The sequence below is a fragment of the Streptopelia decaocto genome, assembly GCF_964273445.1.
Source record: "Streptopelia decaocto genome assembly, chromosome: 3".
Classification (NCBI taxonomy): Eukaryota; Metazoa; Chordata; class Aves; order Columbiformes; family Columbidae; genus Streptopelia; species Streptopelia decaocto.
The window spans coordinates 105512427-105528580 of record NC_138656.1 but is presented as its reverse complement, the minus strand read 5'-3'; the positions used below and the strand labels follow the sequence as shown (position 1 = coordinate 105528580).

At 37.6% G+C, this 16154-nt stretch overlaps 1 protein-coding gene across 1 annotated transcript in view; it reads left to right on the top strand.

Moving 5' to 3' along the window:
* NOL10 (nucleolar protein 10) overlaps nucleotides 1–15902 on the top strand; it is a 50901-nt gene extending 34999 nt beyond the window's left edge. The window contains exons 14-21 of the mRNA XM_082048055.1: nucleotides 2267–2393; nucleotides 4053–4132; nucleotides 4281–4379; nucleotides 5019–5108; nucleotides 5756–5929; nucleotides 6297–6544; nucleotides 12053–12155; nucleotides 15493–15902. Of these exons, the coding sequence (XP_081904181.1) occupies nucleotides 2267–2393; nucleotides 4053–4132; nucleotides 4281–4379; nucleotides 5019–5108; nucleotides 5756–5929; nucleotides 6297–6544; nucleotides 12053–12155; nucleotides 15493–15612 (1041 nt within the window). The 3' untranslated portion in view covers nucleotides 15613–15902. The remainder of the gene's footprint in view (nucleotides 1–2266; nucleotides 2394–4052; nucleotides 4133–4280; nucleotides 4380–5018; nucleotides 5109–5755; nucleotides 5930–6296; nucleotides 6545–12052; nucleotides 12156–15492) is intronic.
* The last annotated feature ends 252 nt before the right edge of the window (nucleotides 15903–16154 follow it).

Genomic DNA, 16154 nt, shown 5'->3' with positions numbered 1-16154 from the left:
TTTCCTTTAATTATCTCATTTCCCCTGCTCCTTGTTTTCTGTGATCTGATCATCCAACTCAGTCCACAGATTATAATGAATAATCAGGTCTTTTGGCTTTATATGTCTTGTGGCACAAATTATGTGCCATGAAAGGTTTTACTCTCAGGTTTTGAGTACTGGGATACTTGGAACAGTGAGTGGAGCTACAGCTGAAGGGCAGATAAACTTGCTTTCCTTTATTTGTGAGACTTCTACTTTAGTTATTCATTCAAAGATTTACACCAGTCAAGATCCCATCGGGGGATTACCCTAAGTGGTTGGAGTGGCCTGAGTTCTAATGAGTAACGTGTGCTTTGTAAGGCTTGAGCAGATACTGTCATAGACATGGAAGTGATGAAAAAGGTTTATTGAAGTGATAAAGATCTTTACATGGTGAGTCAGGAAGATGGAATAAAGGGGAACTTTTTATTTAGTGGGAATGGATGTGAGTCAAGGATTCTCTAATTTAGTTTCTAATAATCTTCAGCAGAGAAACTTGTACTTAAATTTTATTACAAGAGAAGTTTTCTTTAGTTAGTAATCAACTCATTTTTCATAAGCAGGACAAATGGTTTCATCCAAAACAAAACTATAGGTAAACTTCAGAGAAGATTCCTCCACCCCAGTCCTGCTTTGACGGTCTGGTAATTAAGCACTGATTTACTGAATTGCATGAAAACCAATGCTACATTTAATATACCTAGTCTACTTTCTCATAAAGTTTGGCATTTAGATTAAATAGGTGGGTTTGGGGGAAATAACTGAAAAAATTAAAATCTCGTTGGAGACAATATGGAGACAAAAGTGTCTGCAATGTTGTCAAGAAATCAATCTCAATGTTATATAGTATTATATTTAAGCTGAGTATTGCTGGAGCAGGCATGGAGATTTGGTTAATTCATTAAGTAGGTAACGTCTTTCCTGTTAGTGACATCTTGGGTCTTTGTTTGGAAGCTCTTACTAATTGGAATAAAATATGCAGCACTGTAAAAAAGTGCAGCTTTTGGTATGACATGTTTCAGTTCTTGGCTAAGGCGGAAATCTTAGTAAGATAGATAATACTTGACACAGAGACAATAATGATCTAGAATACAGTATTATTGTCTGGAGTCTTACAGTCTAGAATGTTGTGGTCTAGAACACAAACTTACAATTTTTTTGTGTATAGTTATCTTCAAAAGAAGACTTTTGAATGAGTAGTAACACACTTGAACAGAATTATCTCATACTGTTACCACACTATCATGTTAAAACAAACTGTGTGTTTTATATATATAAAATCAGTTCTACCTTTTTTCATAATCAGATAGGATCTTAAAATGTTGTTGAATCACAACTAGTCCTATGGTCATGTTGACTGTAGAGTTTTTAACATTAATTTTTAGCAAACACATTACAAGCCTTATTAAAAGTCCCAATCTAGGAGTTAACTGGCCACTTTACATTCTAAAATGTCAGATGATTTGCTCTAGAGAGAAAAATGTAGTGTTGGATTTTTCCATTCAGCTAACTCACCTACTAAAATAATAGTACTGGAACAGTTGAGTATGGCTGCGTGCATCAGGATAGAGAGGAATTTCAATCAGAACAGTGGGAGGGAAAAGTGGAGGGAGCTAATTGTTAACTGGGGAAATTGAAGGAAGCTTATATGGAAAAGTACATTGATAGTTCAACATGATATTGTTCAAATAAATCCTTTGCTTCATCATGGAAATATGCAAGTTTTTTAATATTTCCCATTATCTGTTCATAACAGTCTGGGTTTATCCTTGAATAAAAATACATAAAATATACCCGTGGTGTTTTAATTAAAATAAATAAGGCAGAGTGGCATTTAACGTTGCATGCTGAACGTAATGACTTTGATTTCCAACAGTGCTTTAGAGATTGGTTGCTATCTAGTGCCATTAGTTCATGACTCTATGTATAGTGTTGGGCTCTGAGCTTTCAATAAATTAATCCATCAGACTGAGACAACTTGAAACAGTTAAGCTTGAAACCTCTGTGTTGTTGCTTTCAAATAAATGACCTAAATTAAAATAATGTTTATGTAATCTGTAGTACTCTTTATTGGTAATGCAAGCGGTAGGTTTAATTGTGTTCTCTAACTGCTGTTGCTCTCAAGGTATATTTGATTTCAGAGGGATTCATTTGTTATTCAATTACAACACAGTAGCTGAGAGCCTAACTGTAGGTTTTCTTCTGTAAGAATATACAATGTCTTAACTTTTTATAATATCCACAGGTTTTAGGACCTGCTCCAAAATGGTGTTCCTTCTTGGATAACTTGACTGAAGAACTGGAAGAGAATCCAGAGAGCACAGTTTATGATGATTACAAATTTGTCACCAGAAAAGACCTTGAAAATTTAGGTAAAACAGTTGTATATCCTCTTTAACTGACTTCTTTGTTCAGTTTTTGACTATTTGCACATACGAGTTTTGTAATTCTGATGTGACGTACGAGCACCGTTAGAAATTCACTGGCAGCAGTTTCCACCAGTCTTCTTGGATATTAATTACCAGAGTGATGGCTTTATGTTCTTTGGCTCCCAACCAGTGCAACACAAGGTATTTGTGTTTCGCAGATTTTTATCCCAGGAAGATGATTGATATTTGCTGATTTAGTATGTCTAGGAATCTGTCGTGTGTGCTTTCAGACACTAAACAGATGGCATAAGAAGAGAAGTTGGTTTAGTTTTCAAAGTATTTTTGAGGTGCTCAAATAGTATATTGGAGCTCAGAGCAAACTCTGCCAAAGGCCACCCTATTTGAATAGTCATTCCAGAAAATACAAATCATGCTAGGGCTAATAGAAAACCACTTTCAAGGAACTGGAGTGCTGAAAATTACATAACAGAGAAGGGAAGCATGCTTCTCCCAACGTAATTAGTCCTTTTTCAGTCCACTATGTATTTTGATTGCCATTTTTTGATCCAGTTTAGTATAGCTAATTTACCTCTGAATATGGGAGTTGGGTTTGGCCTGGCTGGAGTCCATTCAAGGGGGAGGTCATCCAAAGCACCTGCGTCTTCAGTGTTAGAGTTCTAGAGTCGGTGGTCTGAATGGAGCCCACAGACCCCTATCCCAATAGCAAGGGAAAAAGGCAACGCGGTATTGTCTACGCAGAGACTTGACTCAGAATACTTAATATGCTTTAAATTCTCTGTAACTTAGACAAATTCATTTCCCCATAAATGGAAGCTTTCAAATAAAGAACCAGCTTAAGGGATATTTTGATTTTATCTGTCAGGATTTCTTTGCATTACTAGCCATTAGCTGGAGTACTCTCATTTTGGAATACACAGGAAGATTGTGTCCTGGAAACAGTTAAAAAAAACCAACTTAAGTTTCTGAGATGCACAGTGGTTTCTCACATTTTTTTGCCATTTAGTTCTAGAAGTAGTTTGTTAATTCTTGACAGATTCCAAATCTTTAGAAATTAAGGATATTTTGCTATAAAAAGCTTTTCCTTTTCTCAGTCTTGGAATTTTGTGAAGATACATGGAAGGAAAATCAGAGGACTCTTAAGGATTTTCATTCTTATTTAGGTTAGGGCCTAGGGTGGCAGTTTTACGACCTGATGTGGCACTGTATTTTTTTCAACATGTTGATTCTTCAAAGATAGTGACCCAAGGCAAAACTCTTTAATTAAAAACATCTCTATACCACAGTAAAAAAGTGATTGTCAAACATCTATGGACTTTAAAAAAAATCCTCTCAAATTTTTCTTTGTAAACTTTTATGGAGCATAGTACTTGTGGGCATTTTTTAGAAGTGCACAGTAACATGGATTATGACAAGAAAAATGGATTTTTTTTCTCTGAAGGAGCTCAGATTTCTTGCTGGCCAAACTTTTTTTTTTTTTTTTGCGGTTTTTCTTAAGAATTGATGTATTAGATGTGACTGTTAGATTGATATGTTGTGTTGGCAGTGCTTGTTTGTCTTGACTTGGGTCAGTGAAGTGGTTATCTTGGAATAGGAGTTATTTTTGTATGAAAGCTCTTTGAAATCCTTTAATTTTTTTCCCAGGCCTTGCTCATCTCATTGGATCATCATTGCTCAGAGCATATATGCATGGCTTTTTCATGGACATAAGACTGTATCATAAGGTAAATAAGGCTGATCCTTGTCAACTTTTACTTGAAGCAGTAAAGTACATGTGTTGGCTTTTTGTTGATGGTTGTGTGTTTTATTTTTCTGCAAACAATGGACTGTGTCCTGTGTTAATGCTTTTTACTTCCTCCTGCTTATTCAAAGGCAAAAATGATGGCAAACCCCTTTGCCTATGAAGAATACAGAAGAGAGAAAATAAGGCAGAAGATAGAAGAAACACGTGCACAGAGAGTTCAACTAAAGGTAAATCCTGTAAACAATGAGTATACTTCTGGGAAAACTGTTCATAAAGAGTAAGTGTATCTCAGAGATGTAATGACTTAGGATTTGATTCTGTTTATCATTGGAGACACAAAGTGATTTATAGAATGTTTTGAATGGAACTGTAGCATTCCCTTGCTTGTGATTCCCATATATGAGAGACTGATACCAAATTGTAAAAGAGCAGCTCTCATCACATTTGCCACTTGAGCAGATAACCCTCCGGTAAAACTTGCAGTGTCTGCTGTCATTAAACGAAATGGCTTAAGCCATCAAACCGTAATACTCTGAAAAGAGATAATATAAAAATAGTATTGTGTTTATAACTAGTAACTTTCCACATTGAATTTGCTCAACATACAAGGAGAAATGGTAGCTTTCAAAGTACTAAAGCTGATGCGTTGCAGGGAAGAAACTACACAGAAGTTCTGCTTAAATTTTCTCCAAGTGCTATTGCTTTACTAGTGCCTAGAAATACTTGGAACCAATCAAAGAGCTTTTCAGCAGGAGTTATGAGAATGAATAAGAATTCTCTCTCCACCAGACTTACAAATGTAAAGCATATAGGTTTTCGCATGTCTAAAGGAATAATTTACTGATTAATTGCTTTCCTCTCTTCAGAAACTTCCAAAAGTCAATAAAGAGCTTGCACTCAAACTGATTGAAGAAGAAGGAGAAGAGCAACAGGTTACTAGAAAAAGGAAACAGAAGGTGAGTATTTGTTTTGGAGACTTCTCTAAGTGGGAGCACAGACACAGTAATGTTTACAGAACTAGTTTGTTTGTTTTGGTTTGGTTGGTTTCATTCTGTTTTGGTGTGGGATTTTTGTTTGTTTTGTAATCTGACCAAACAGATTCAAAAAGCCATTGTTTCTGTTTCTCATCACTTATTCTAGTAGGTGGCTTTAAGGTGGACTTCACTGTAGCTGCAGCACCAAAAAGGCTATGTAGTAACTTAAAGCTTAAAATTATTAAATACTCACTGTGAAGAACATATGGGTTTACTTGGACTCCAGAAGCCAGCTAAATGCAGAGCTCATGCAAAGCTGCTCAAAAAAAGCCTGTTGTTTGCATTTGTTGGTATTTTGGTGGTGACCACAAGATAGATGTTATGTGCAAAACTGAAGATACAATTGCCTTTCTTTACGTACGCAGTTAACTACATTTCATAAAAGAGCCAAAATGGTTTGCCCTTATGCAACAGTAGTTCTTCCTGGTGTTGAAAATAATCCATTTTTATCCTAAATGAAGTTCAAAAGAAAAAATGAGTTAATGTTTAACATCTAGTGAGCGGGGGGAAGCTTTCTATAGGTCTGTTTCAGAATTTTATAACTTACTCATGCTTTGCTTGTCTTCCAGAACCTGCCTAGCCTTCTCAAAGATGATCGTTTTAAGGTCATGTTTGAGAATCCAGATTTCCAGGTGGATGAGCAGAGTGAAGAATTTAGGCTACTTAACCCACTTGTTTCTAAAATAAGTGAGAAAAGAAAGAGGAAACTGAAGATCTTAGAGGAACTGGAAGCACAAGAACAGGTGAAATATTTTACATTTGGATTTGTTTGTTTCAAGCATTCAGATTTTTTACCATAGAAAGAAAGAAAGATGAAAGCAACACAAGAATGTCTTATCAACTACAGTAAGTGTAATTTCTAATGTTATCTTGGTTGTTAGATGTGAGCAATATGTGCCTACGTGAATATAGGTTTGAAAAACATAAAACATGTAGGTGAAAACAATTTTATAATATCTCTTCTGCTTCATTTGCTGCTGTTGCTTTTGTTCAAACTTTAGTTCTCTTCAACTATATCTATGCAAAAGCTGTCACGTACACTAATTGCAGGAATGGTTTGAAAAGAAAATGAGTTGATGATTTCTTATTTTATACTATTTTTGTCTGCAGGAAGACGAGGAAGAGCCAGAAGGAAAAGCAAGTGATGCAGAAAGTTCTGAGAGCTCAGATGATGAAAAAGGCTGGGTTGAAGAGGTCAGGAAACAGCGCAAGCTTCTACGCCAAGAGGAAAAAGTAAAGCGGCAGGAAAGGTTCAAGGAGGATCAGCAAACATTACTGAAACCTCAGTTTTTTGAGATTAAAGAAGGAGAGGAATTCAGAAGCTTCAAAGACTCTGCCAAAAAACAAAAATTAATGAAGTAAGACTAATGTTCCTATTTTAATAGCTGGGGGTGGACGATTCTCAAATATTTCTGTATAGTGCAAGCCAGTGGCATTTTTGGCTTGGAAGCACTTACTAGTAAAGCCACATCTGGTGATGCAGGGATGTAACTTAAAGCGACATAGTTGTTAAAGCTTTGTTTTGTAGTTAAAACAAATATCATGTTTAAAGTATGGCAGAGAGACAGCACAAATGAGGCGAGTAAGAGCAATAGTCTGAACCAGATTTGGGGATCCATTACTAGTGTTGGTGAACTGCTGCTCTCACAAATAACAACACTGATGTCTGTGATACTGGATATATTTATTCCCCAGTGTCAGTATGAGGTTGACAGTCTGGATGTTTTTCATCTGATCCTCTAAAAGGATGTAGAATACTGCATGACTAGTCACTATTTTGGGGGTAGGATAAGGTGATAAAACAAAAATTGTTTTCTCTGGGTGTTGTGGCATCCAGAAACTTTCAAAAAACTATGCTGTCCTTATGTTGTCAGGTCTCACTATTTCTATTTTTCTTTCTGCAATACAAAAAAACAACCTTTTTCTTTTATTTTTAATTTGGATTTCCTTAAGTTGATGATCATCTGAAGTAATTGGGTACTTTATACAGAGCACGTCAAACTAAAGGACTTGGCTTTGACGTGCTTAATGCCTGCAAATCTAATTGATATTTTTTTTTTCAGAGGTGAATTGAGCCCTTCAGAAGATTAGATTTAATAGCCTTTTATTACTTGGAGTGCAGACACCAGTATTAAAACCTTGAAAGACAATAGCTTCAAAGTTCTTGCAGCACACAAGATGCAAAGCAGAATTTTGACTAATGGTGGAAACAGGTTGTTGCGCTAGATGGATCTCGTAATAGCCATTATGTTTTTACTTAGAATAAAATGATACAGTAAAAGAAGAGGAAGTGAATAATATATATAATGGGACTGTTTCTTTGTGTCACTAATGACTGCCTTTACAATCTGGTTGTTTCATGATGGAAATTTTCTGGAGACAAGTGAAGAAACATTTGATAAAAACTCAGCTCATCCCTTAGACTTGCAAGTTTTTAACTGAATGATCATGTAAATGGTCTTTAAATATTATCGAAACAGTGTTTCTACAGCAGTCTGGTAGTCTATGATTTCCATGTCATACCTGTAAGACCACTTTAAATAGAAGTCGTATTTTTTATAAATTGGGATTTATGGCAGTTCTGCAGAACTGGTTCCCGTGTTTTCCTTAACTGTTTTTTATCAGCAAGTGTTTTCACACAGGGGTTTTTTTGATCTTTATATTGAATATACCTACTCATTCTGGACTCTGACTTTCTTAGATTTCTCTATCAACTCTCTCCCGCTCTCGTTCCCTCTCTCCCGCTCTCGTTCCCTCTCTCCCGCTCTCGTTCCCTCTCTCCCGCTCTCGTTCCCTCTCTCCCGCTCTCGTTCCCTCTCTCCCGCTCTCGTTCCCTCTCTCCCGCTCTCGTTCCCTCTCTCCCGCTCTCGTTCCCTCTCTCCCGCTCTCGTTCCCTCTCTCCCGCTCTCGTTCCCTCTCTCCCGCTCTCGTTCCCTCTCTCCCGCTCTCGTTCCCTCTCTCCCGCTCTCGTTCCCTCTCTCCCGCTCTCGTTCCCTCTCTCCCGCTCTCGTTCCCTCTCTCCCGCTCTCGTTCCCTCTCTCCCGCTCTCGTTCCCTCACAACTCTTCAGTTTTGTGAGTTGTTTCCCTTTGTCAGGAGAAAATCCACTTTGGACACTCTGACAGCGTATCATAGGCTGAGGATATTTTTTACACTCTACTTGCATTTATAGTTGTGTTAGCAAGTGACTTGAGCCCGAGACAGTGGTCAGATGGCGCTGTGTTCTCCTTGCTGTTGACACGCTCCCCTGGCAGGCAGCCTGGGCTTTTACAGGAACTCAGCTGCTGACATCTGAAGGAAATTCTCAAGAATACTCAATTTGACGTAGTAAGATTTCATTTTGTTCAAAACATAGAAGGCTTAAATGTGAACAAGGATACTGAAAGTTTAGTAACTAAACCAAAACAGGTGTAAGGAAGAGAAACACTTAGAAAAAAATTAGTATAGTGTGACACAGGGCAAAGTAAATTCTTACATCTGGTGTATACAGGGAGGAAAATTATTGCTTCAGCTTGTGAAAAATGAAAGCAAATACCACAGACCTATCTGGTGGATGGAGGAATGTCAGTGATGAAATAACCATGGAAAGATTTTTAAAAGATGGATTTTAGAGAAAAGAAAAACTGTCTTAAGATTTGCTGCCAGTTCTCTGCAGGATACTTTGCAAGGTGTGATGCATAACTAGGGTGGCTTAGGTCAGATACCCTCTGTGGGTAGGTGCACAGATGGGATGTAATGTAAAATGTTAAAAAAGAAAGAAAACGAGACAGAATTGAAGATAGGATTACCAAAATGCGGATGTGACAGTGTTACATCCTTTGTTTTCCTGAGTTGCTGTTGTGGAATTGTCTTTCCATGTTGTTTTAAATTTTAGTCTAAGCCATTAGCTCTGTACTCCCTCATCCCATTTGTGCTCATCCACACATTATTCTTAGTATGGAGTTTGATATTCCTCACATTCTCAGAAAAATTTAAAAATTAGCAGCTGGTATATGTTTCTTATATAGCTGATGCAGTTCTCTAATCATAATGACTTAGTCTGTGTTATGAGCTAGCTTGTTTGGTTAATAGCATTTTTACATATTGGAATTCTGTGAAGAAAATACCTACATGTGTTTTGTGCTAGCCTTATTCAGTGATCAGTAGTCAACATAAAAATAATTAATTCAAGTAAGGTACTGAAAATTGGAAAGGCTGCAGTGGCATGTACAATCTGGTGAGGCTGGCGTGTTTGTCTTTCATTTGATTTATCCAATTATGGCATGATGGTCTGTGACCAATATAATTAAGTACCTTAATACCTTCACTATGCAGTTAATGGCTAGGTGTTCTTTTTTTCTCTAATCATATAATGTTCTACCTGAGGAAACAGTTTATGACTTATATAAAACTGGGTGTTTCTTTCAACATGTTCCTGACTCAGCACGGCTCCAAGCCCAGCTTCTAAAGCAGTGGTGCGTACTATACATTTCTTCATAGACCAACAGTCTACGCATTTCTTTGCACAGGAAAGCTACAAAATTTACTCATGATTGTAAAAAAACACCTCCTGTCAAATCTGTCCGCATTTCATTTTCCCCTTTTGCACTCTTATACTTACACATGAAAACCTGCAAAACTTTGCTTTGTTTACTTACCACCTAAGTTCCGTACATAGTAATTTAAAAGGAATCCATCAACAGAGAGGATTTTTATCAGTGTGCTAAGAGCTCTTTTGCTTTACTTGATGTCCCTTTAAAATGTTTATTATTGAGGTTAGAGCATGTCAAAATTAAAAACTACAGTAGTCTTACTCCATAAAGTATGGCAGTCAGTGTAAATGTCTCCAGAGGTGGACAAGAAAGTCAACAAAAGCATAGTTGACATTCCTAGGTATGGCTGAAGTAAAACAGCAGGAAAGATCCCGAAAAACTCCTCTCTTTATAGTGAGGAAAAAAGAAGTGCCTGGGCAATTTGTTTGTTTGTTTTTTTACTGTAGGGCAGGGGAAGTTGCTTTTAATAACACTGCTAATGTATCCCTTGAATCAATTTGTTGGGGATGATTTAAAAACAAACAAACAAACAACCCAGCTGTTGTGTTTGTGTATCAGTGTGTGCAATTCACTATCATTTGAGGTCTGTGCATTTTCAGATAAACAAAGCCATACCTGCAATTATTCTGTAAAACTGCAACCCCACGGCGTTTTGCTAATATCTCCTCATTTTAATTTTTCTCCTGACAGAAGCAGTATCTAGGCAGTCATGCTAAATAATTGCTGGGTAGTAGCCATATTTCTCCAGTTCACTTTCAAAGGGGAGAGAAATGGGGCTTCACTTGAATGTAAAAATCCCACCGCACTGTCTGTGACTGATCTCCTGCCATAGTTAGCTCTGAGGCTTAGCTTGTCTTCCCGATTCGCACAGATGGAACAAGTTTTTACACGTACTCACTGAAAAATATACTACAGAAAAAAAAAATACAAAGTACCTAGTCATGAGAAATAATGTAATTCTTGACAGTAATTTTTCATTGTTAATCTGAAAAGACTTTTTTACATAAAATGGCTCATTAACCAAAATTCAGCAGACCTCAGAGACTTCATGCACTGGCCACCATCCACGAGCCCTTCATCCCTAGAAATGCCATTGACTTTGGTGGCTGCTAATCATCTGTATTTTTATGACTGCTTATTTTCCACTCTAAAACTTGCACAAAAAATGTCTTCTAGACCTCTTCAGAGAGATCTAATAGGGCACTAATAGCAGTATCTCAAATTACAGAAACTAATTTCATTTACAGTCAAGTGAACATTTCCAAAGCGCATCACCGAGTGAGTTTGGTTGTACACACCGTGTCATATTCCCAAGTGGCACTACCCACTTGTAGGACCCCCATGACAGAAGAAGGATGAGCCACGTTAAGATTGGAGGTGCCCTTGAGCAGTTTGGCTGAAGGCAGCCCCGGCCCTGCCTCACCCTGTGCTGGAGAACAAGGGCTGTCTCCGCTCCTCGGCTCTTCCAGTTTACAACCCGACTTCACTCAAGTCAGTAAGGGTGATGTTAAACATCAGCTCACAACCTGGAGCAGCTGGGGCATGTCATGTGTCCTGGTTTTCTACGGGCATAAACTTGCAGTGGGGGAAAGCTGGCAGCAGTTTTGGTGCCAGCAGCCACCCCATCCCCAGCAGTGCGGGAGCTCTAACCAGCTCGCTGCAGAAACCAACTCATGAGCACCATGCGCTTGCAGGCACGTGGTCATGTGGAGCTCCGCTCCATCGTCAGGGTCTGTCTTCTTATTACATTCACTTGTTTGCATTGTTCTTTTATTTAGAAAACGATTTGCATTAGACCGTTAGGGGTGCAGTGTCCGAACAGTCATTGATATTTGAACTAAGTAGTTTGTCTCTATGAGGGAAGTGATTAATTTGGTGATTAATTCATTCTGATGTATTGTCAAGGTTATTTCCGTCCCTTCAAAGTGTTTCCAGTTCAGAAATGATAAGGTTTCAAGAAAACTGGATTATTCTAGCCTTATTTTTTATGTCTATGTATCTATTACTGTAGCTGAACATTCGTTTTTCTAACATTTCATAGAAAACTATAGCAATAGAAGGGTGCGGTTTCTTTCTCAACTGGAGTCCTGTTGCTTTTTTAACAGGAAAAAAACACAATGAACTTTACATAAATTTTAAAAACGTTTCTACTGAAAGCAATATCTGGAGGGAATGATTTGAACTTGTTTCTGTTCTGTGTACTGAATATTTATTTTTTAAGGTGATGGCATTTCAAGGTTTCAGAGACATTGAGATTAGTTTTGACTGCATTATCAGCATTTATTATAGTAAGAAGATGGCAAGAATAGTGACTAATGTTAATTATTCTCTGCAGGAAAACTCTTGGAGATCGTTTAAAGCTTGAAGAAAAACTTGGCACACTCAACGTGTCTGATACCACAGTAGGCAGCAAACAGGCAACATTCAAATTAAAGAAGGTGAGCTATATATATAATTTTTTAAGATAATGCACAAGTAACTTTAGTTTTTGCATGAAAGAACAGGAACTTTAAAACTGTCAAACAAATGTCCCTCTTCATTTCTTTATAAGCTGCCAACTCTTCTGCTTCTTGCCAAGAGAATGAAAGCCTCCGGTAGTACTCTGTGTGTTTATACCCTTATAACTCAGGCAACACTCATAAAATCTTGTGTTCCAGTGGAAAATGCTGGCTTCCATCTTTTAATAGTTTATTTGCAGACGTACAATCAGAAGCCTATGACCTTACGTGACTTCTGTGCCAGGATTGATCAGATCTTGTCTGCAGCTCCAAACACAGTTGGGATGCCATAGGTGACAGACTTGCTCTCGGTTGATAATGTCGCAAGGTCTCAGCAGGAAAAAACAGAGCTCCGAACCGCTCGTGTCATTGAACTTGTGTAGCGCAGGTCACAGGAACGAGCTCCGCTCCTGTTCTACTTGCCGTGTTCCATTTGAAGTGTGCAGTTGACTGCTGCCTATCTAACTTCCCCAAAGGGTATTTATTTCCCATCCTAAGGAGTTTTGCAGATCACAGACAGGTGATTACTTTGTAGCGTCGGCAGAGTTACATGCACGTGTGCGTCTGCTGTGGCTGTACAACACTTAGGGATTTTTTGCTAGAAAATTGCTTTAGAACCGAGGAAAGGACCCATTAAAAAAGCTGAACAGCTATATTAATTGATACTCGAGCTGGCAAAAATTTACTTTAGTAAAAACTGGTTTCCCTCAGGTAAACCTCTGTGCTGTAATATATTTGACCACTGGTAAGGAGAAACGTTATTCTCACTGGTAAAACTGCTGTCACAAGAATAGCTAAGTAGTTATTTGACTGTCACATTGGCTATGCCTGAGGAAAGTTTTTAAATAACCAAGTTTACTGGACTATTTCTACCTTAATTGTTTTATCTGATTATTGTCTGCTTGCAGATGTCCTTTTTCATCTGTTTTTCATTCCTGTGTTGCTGGAATTTAAAATGTGTTGACTGTGGAATAAGAATCAAATTCCTCTGGAGTGCTGTGTAGTATAACCATTCTGGGGCTTTTACCAACTGCTGTAACTGATATGTTATTGTCTTGCAGCTAATTAAATGGGCTTTGCAGGACTTTGAAAGCACAGTCTTTTTTATAGTAGCTTTAACTTAAGAAGCGCAAAGGCACAAGGTTTATTGAAATTGGTGCTGAATAAGGACCTGTCACCTTTTGTAACAGTTTTGTGAGATTTTGGGAGTAAGGTGGAATAGGCAGGTACAGCAGTGGTTCAGAATGCCACTTGCTTCCATAAGATATGCTGTACCTTTGACATTTTTTTTTTAAATTATGTTCTGCTGATGTATATGGATTTTTTTTTTTTGGCTGCTAACTGATGTTGCCTTATTGAAATATGTATATTGTGCTCATTTGTATTAGAAAGATTTTTTTGAAGTCTAATTAACAGGAAGATAATGCATCTACAGTGGAGCTCTGTTCTCCTGTCAACAGAATAGCAAAATAAGACTTTCAAGTCTTGTCTCAAAGAAACAGACCCTGCGTATATATTCTGAAGTCCCAGGAAATGAAGCAGGGAGAGCTAGGGGAAAGTCACGCTACGTGGTATTCTGTGTCTTGACACTCCAGAGGATGAAAATATGAAGTTGGCAAGCCAAATAAAGGATTTTAGTGATGCTCTGATCATCAGCTTCTGCTTTGTGATGCCCTTTCCTTAAAGTGCAGGTGGATTTAGGAGTAGGTAGAAAGATTTAGTTGGTGAGAGAATTGTGATTCCACGGGATTGGTATCACTCAACGTTATAGGTCAGTGAAATTGAGACTGAACTTGGCTGCTGTGGTTGAGGTGTGTCAGCAGCTTCCCAAATGCCCGGCAACTGCTAAGAGGTCCAGCAATGAAATTGTTTGTCACTGATACTTCACAGTTTAGTTTTCAGTATGTCAGTTTCAGTATGTCAGTTTCAGTTCAGGGATGTCAGTATGGTTCCTCCAGCGTGCCATCCTGGTTTTCAATTTCAGCATGCTTTATCATAGCAAGTAGATTTAATGAAATAGCAGGGATTCTAAAATTCCTAAGTACTTATGCTACTAAGGAGGTATAGAGGACATTAAAAAGAAAAAAGCTTCAAATTCAAATCAAGTGCAGTAGCAGTCAACTTTATATTAAGTAAGATTTCTCATGACCTTTTCAGATTAAGTCTGGAGACAAACTACTTACACATAGTGGGTTTTTTATTTCCCTGCTTGCAGTGGAAACAGGAGTCAAAAAATTTCAACAAAGTCCAAAGACCACTGGCTTTTCTTTCCATGACACTGGTATGGGTTTATTGCTGCATTTGGTAAATGGGTTCATATCTTACCTGAGCCAAAACGTTCTCTATGCAGGCAAATCTCTAGCTCTAGTTTCATTGGTGCTTTAATGGGAGATTTGGGAGAAGTGGGGCTGTTGTATGAATGCTGCTGGTTGCAGAGTTAGATGCAGTGGGGATACAGCCACACATCAGGTCACGCTGTTCATGCATTTATCCGGTGCTGCCATTGAAATTGCTCTAATTGCTGGAATATCTTATAGCATGGACAGTTGCCTGAGCTTGGGCAGTTCAAGTTTGCTAGTTCCAGTTTATGCTTAGGTTGAAGACAAGCCTTAGTCTTCCAAAGGAAATAGTAGTTTATGGCTGTCTGAGCCATCTCATCTATGTGGTATGTAAGTGAAACCCTTTCAGTGTGTTTTTAATGAAGAGGAAAAACATTAATAGAGCATGTGCCACAGGACCAGAGACTTTAAATTAGTTTAATGTGGAAAGTCTGCCTAGAATTGCATACAGCATATCAAACACTTTAAAGAACTTCTAAGAACACTTTTAAAAAAAACTATATGTTTCAGAAAATTTAACTAATTGTTCTATCTTTTAAAAATGCGTTTGTGTAAATATAAATATGCTAATACTAGTTAACCAAAGTAGATACTAAGTAGCCTCAAATTGTGCTCTACCTTCTTGAGGACATTAAAACATACATTCTGGAGTCTAATTTTACGATTTGTTATTAGACATTGGTTTTCATCTGAAATACTTTATTCACTTTTTTTCAACATCTTTATCTTAAATGTTTGCTCTGAATTACTTGGAATGATAATTCCCTGGGATACCCAGAATCAACAGGTGCCATATAAAACAAGATAGCATGGGACTATTTACAGTAACATTTGCAGATTTCCCTAATGGAATTCTGACTTGATACATAGATACTTGAACAATGAGGTGATATGTAAGTTTGCAAGAATCTTAGTCTATTTTTGTTTTAATATTCCAGTCGGAGCAGCAAAAGAAACAGCAAGAAGCTGAGAAACAACATCGTCAAGAGAGGAAGGCTCTTAGGCGTTCTGCTAGTCATCTCAAGAGCAAACGTGGAAGAGGACGACGGTTTCATTGATTTATTTTATGTTATTTTTTAAAAGGAACTTCTTTTATCTAATTTTTCATTTGGAAAAAGGGACTCTTTCAAATTGGGATGCAGTACCAATGTATTTGTATTTCGATTAATTGATGAACACAAAAATCAGAACTTGCTAAAGCCAGTGATCATTTTTGAAAAGTTGATGAAAATATTGACCAAAGGACACTATGTGAGTATGTGTGAGCTGCATTTGTGCAGTAATCACTAGCAACTGGTTATTTTGTAACCCTGGATGTTTTCTATATAAAAATTTATATATGCAATGCGGCTGCCTGTCTTTTGTTTAACTTAAGAGCTGTGGGGTTTTGCTTTCTGAAATATTTATTTGTGACTACTTAGATAAAAGATCAAGGGTAAGTTATTTTCTCTAAAAACTTATCTTTATGAGGGCACAACAGTTTTTTTCTTCTGTAGTTCTTGAAGCATGACACACAGTTGTGTTTTTCAAAAAGTAACTTTGCCTTTATATTCTTGGGCTGCCTGAGTAGCCAGGAGGAGGTACCAATGGTCATCATGAG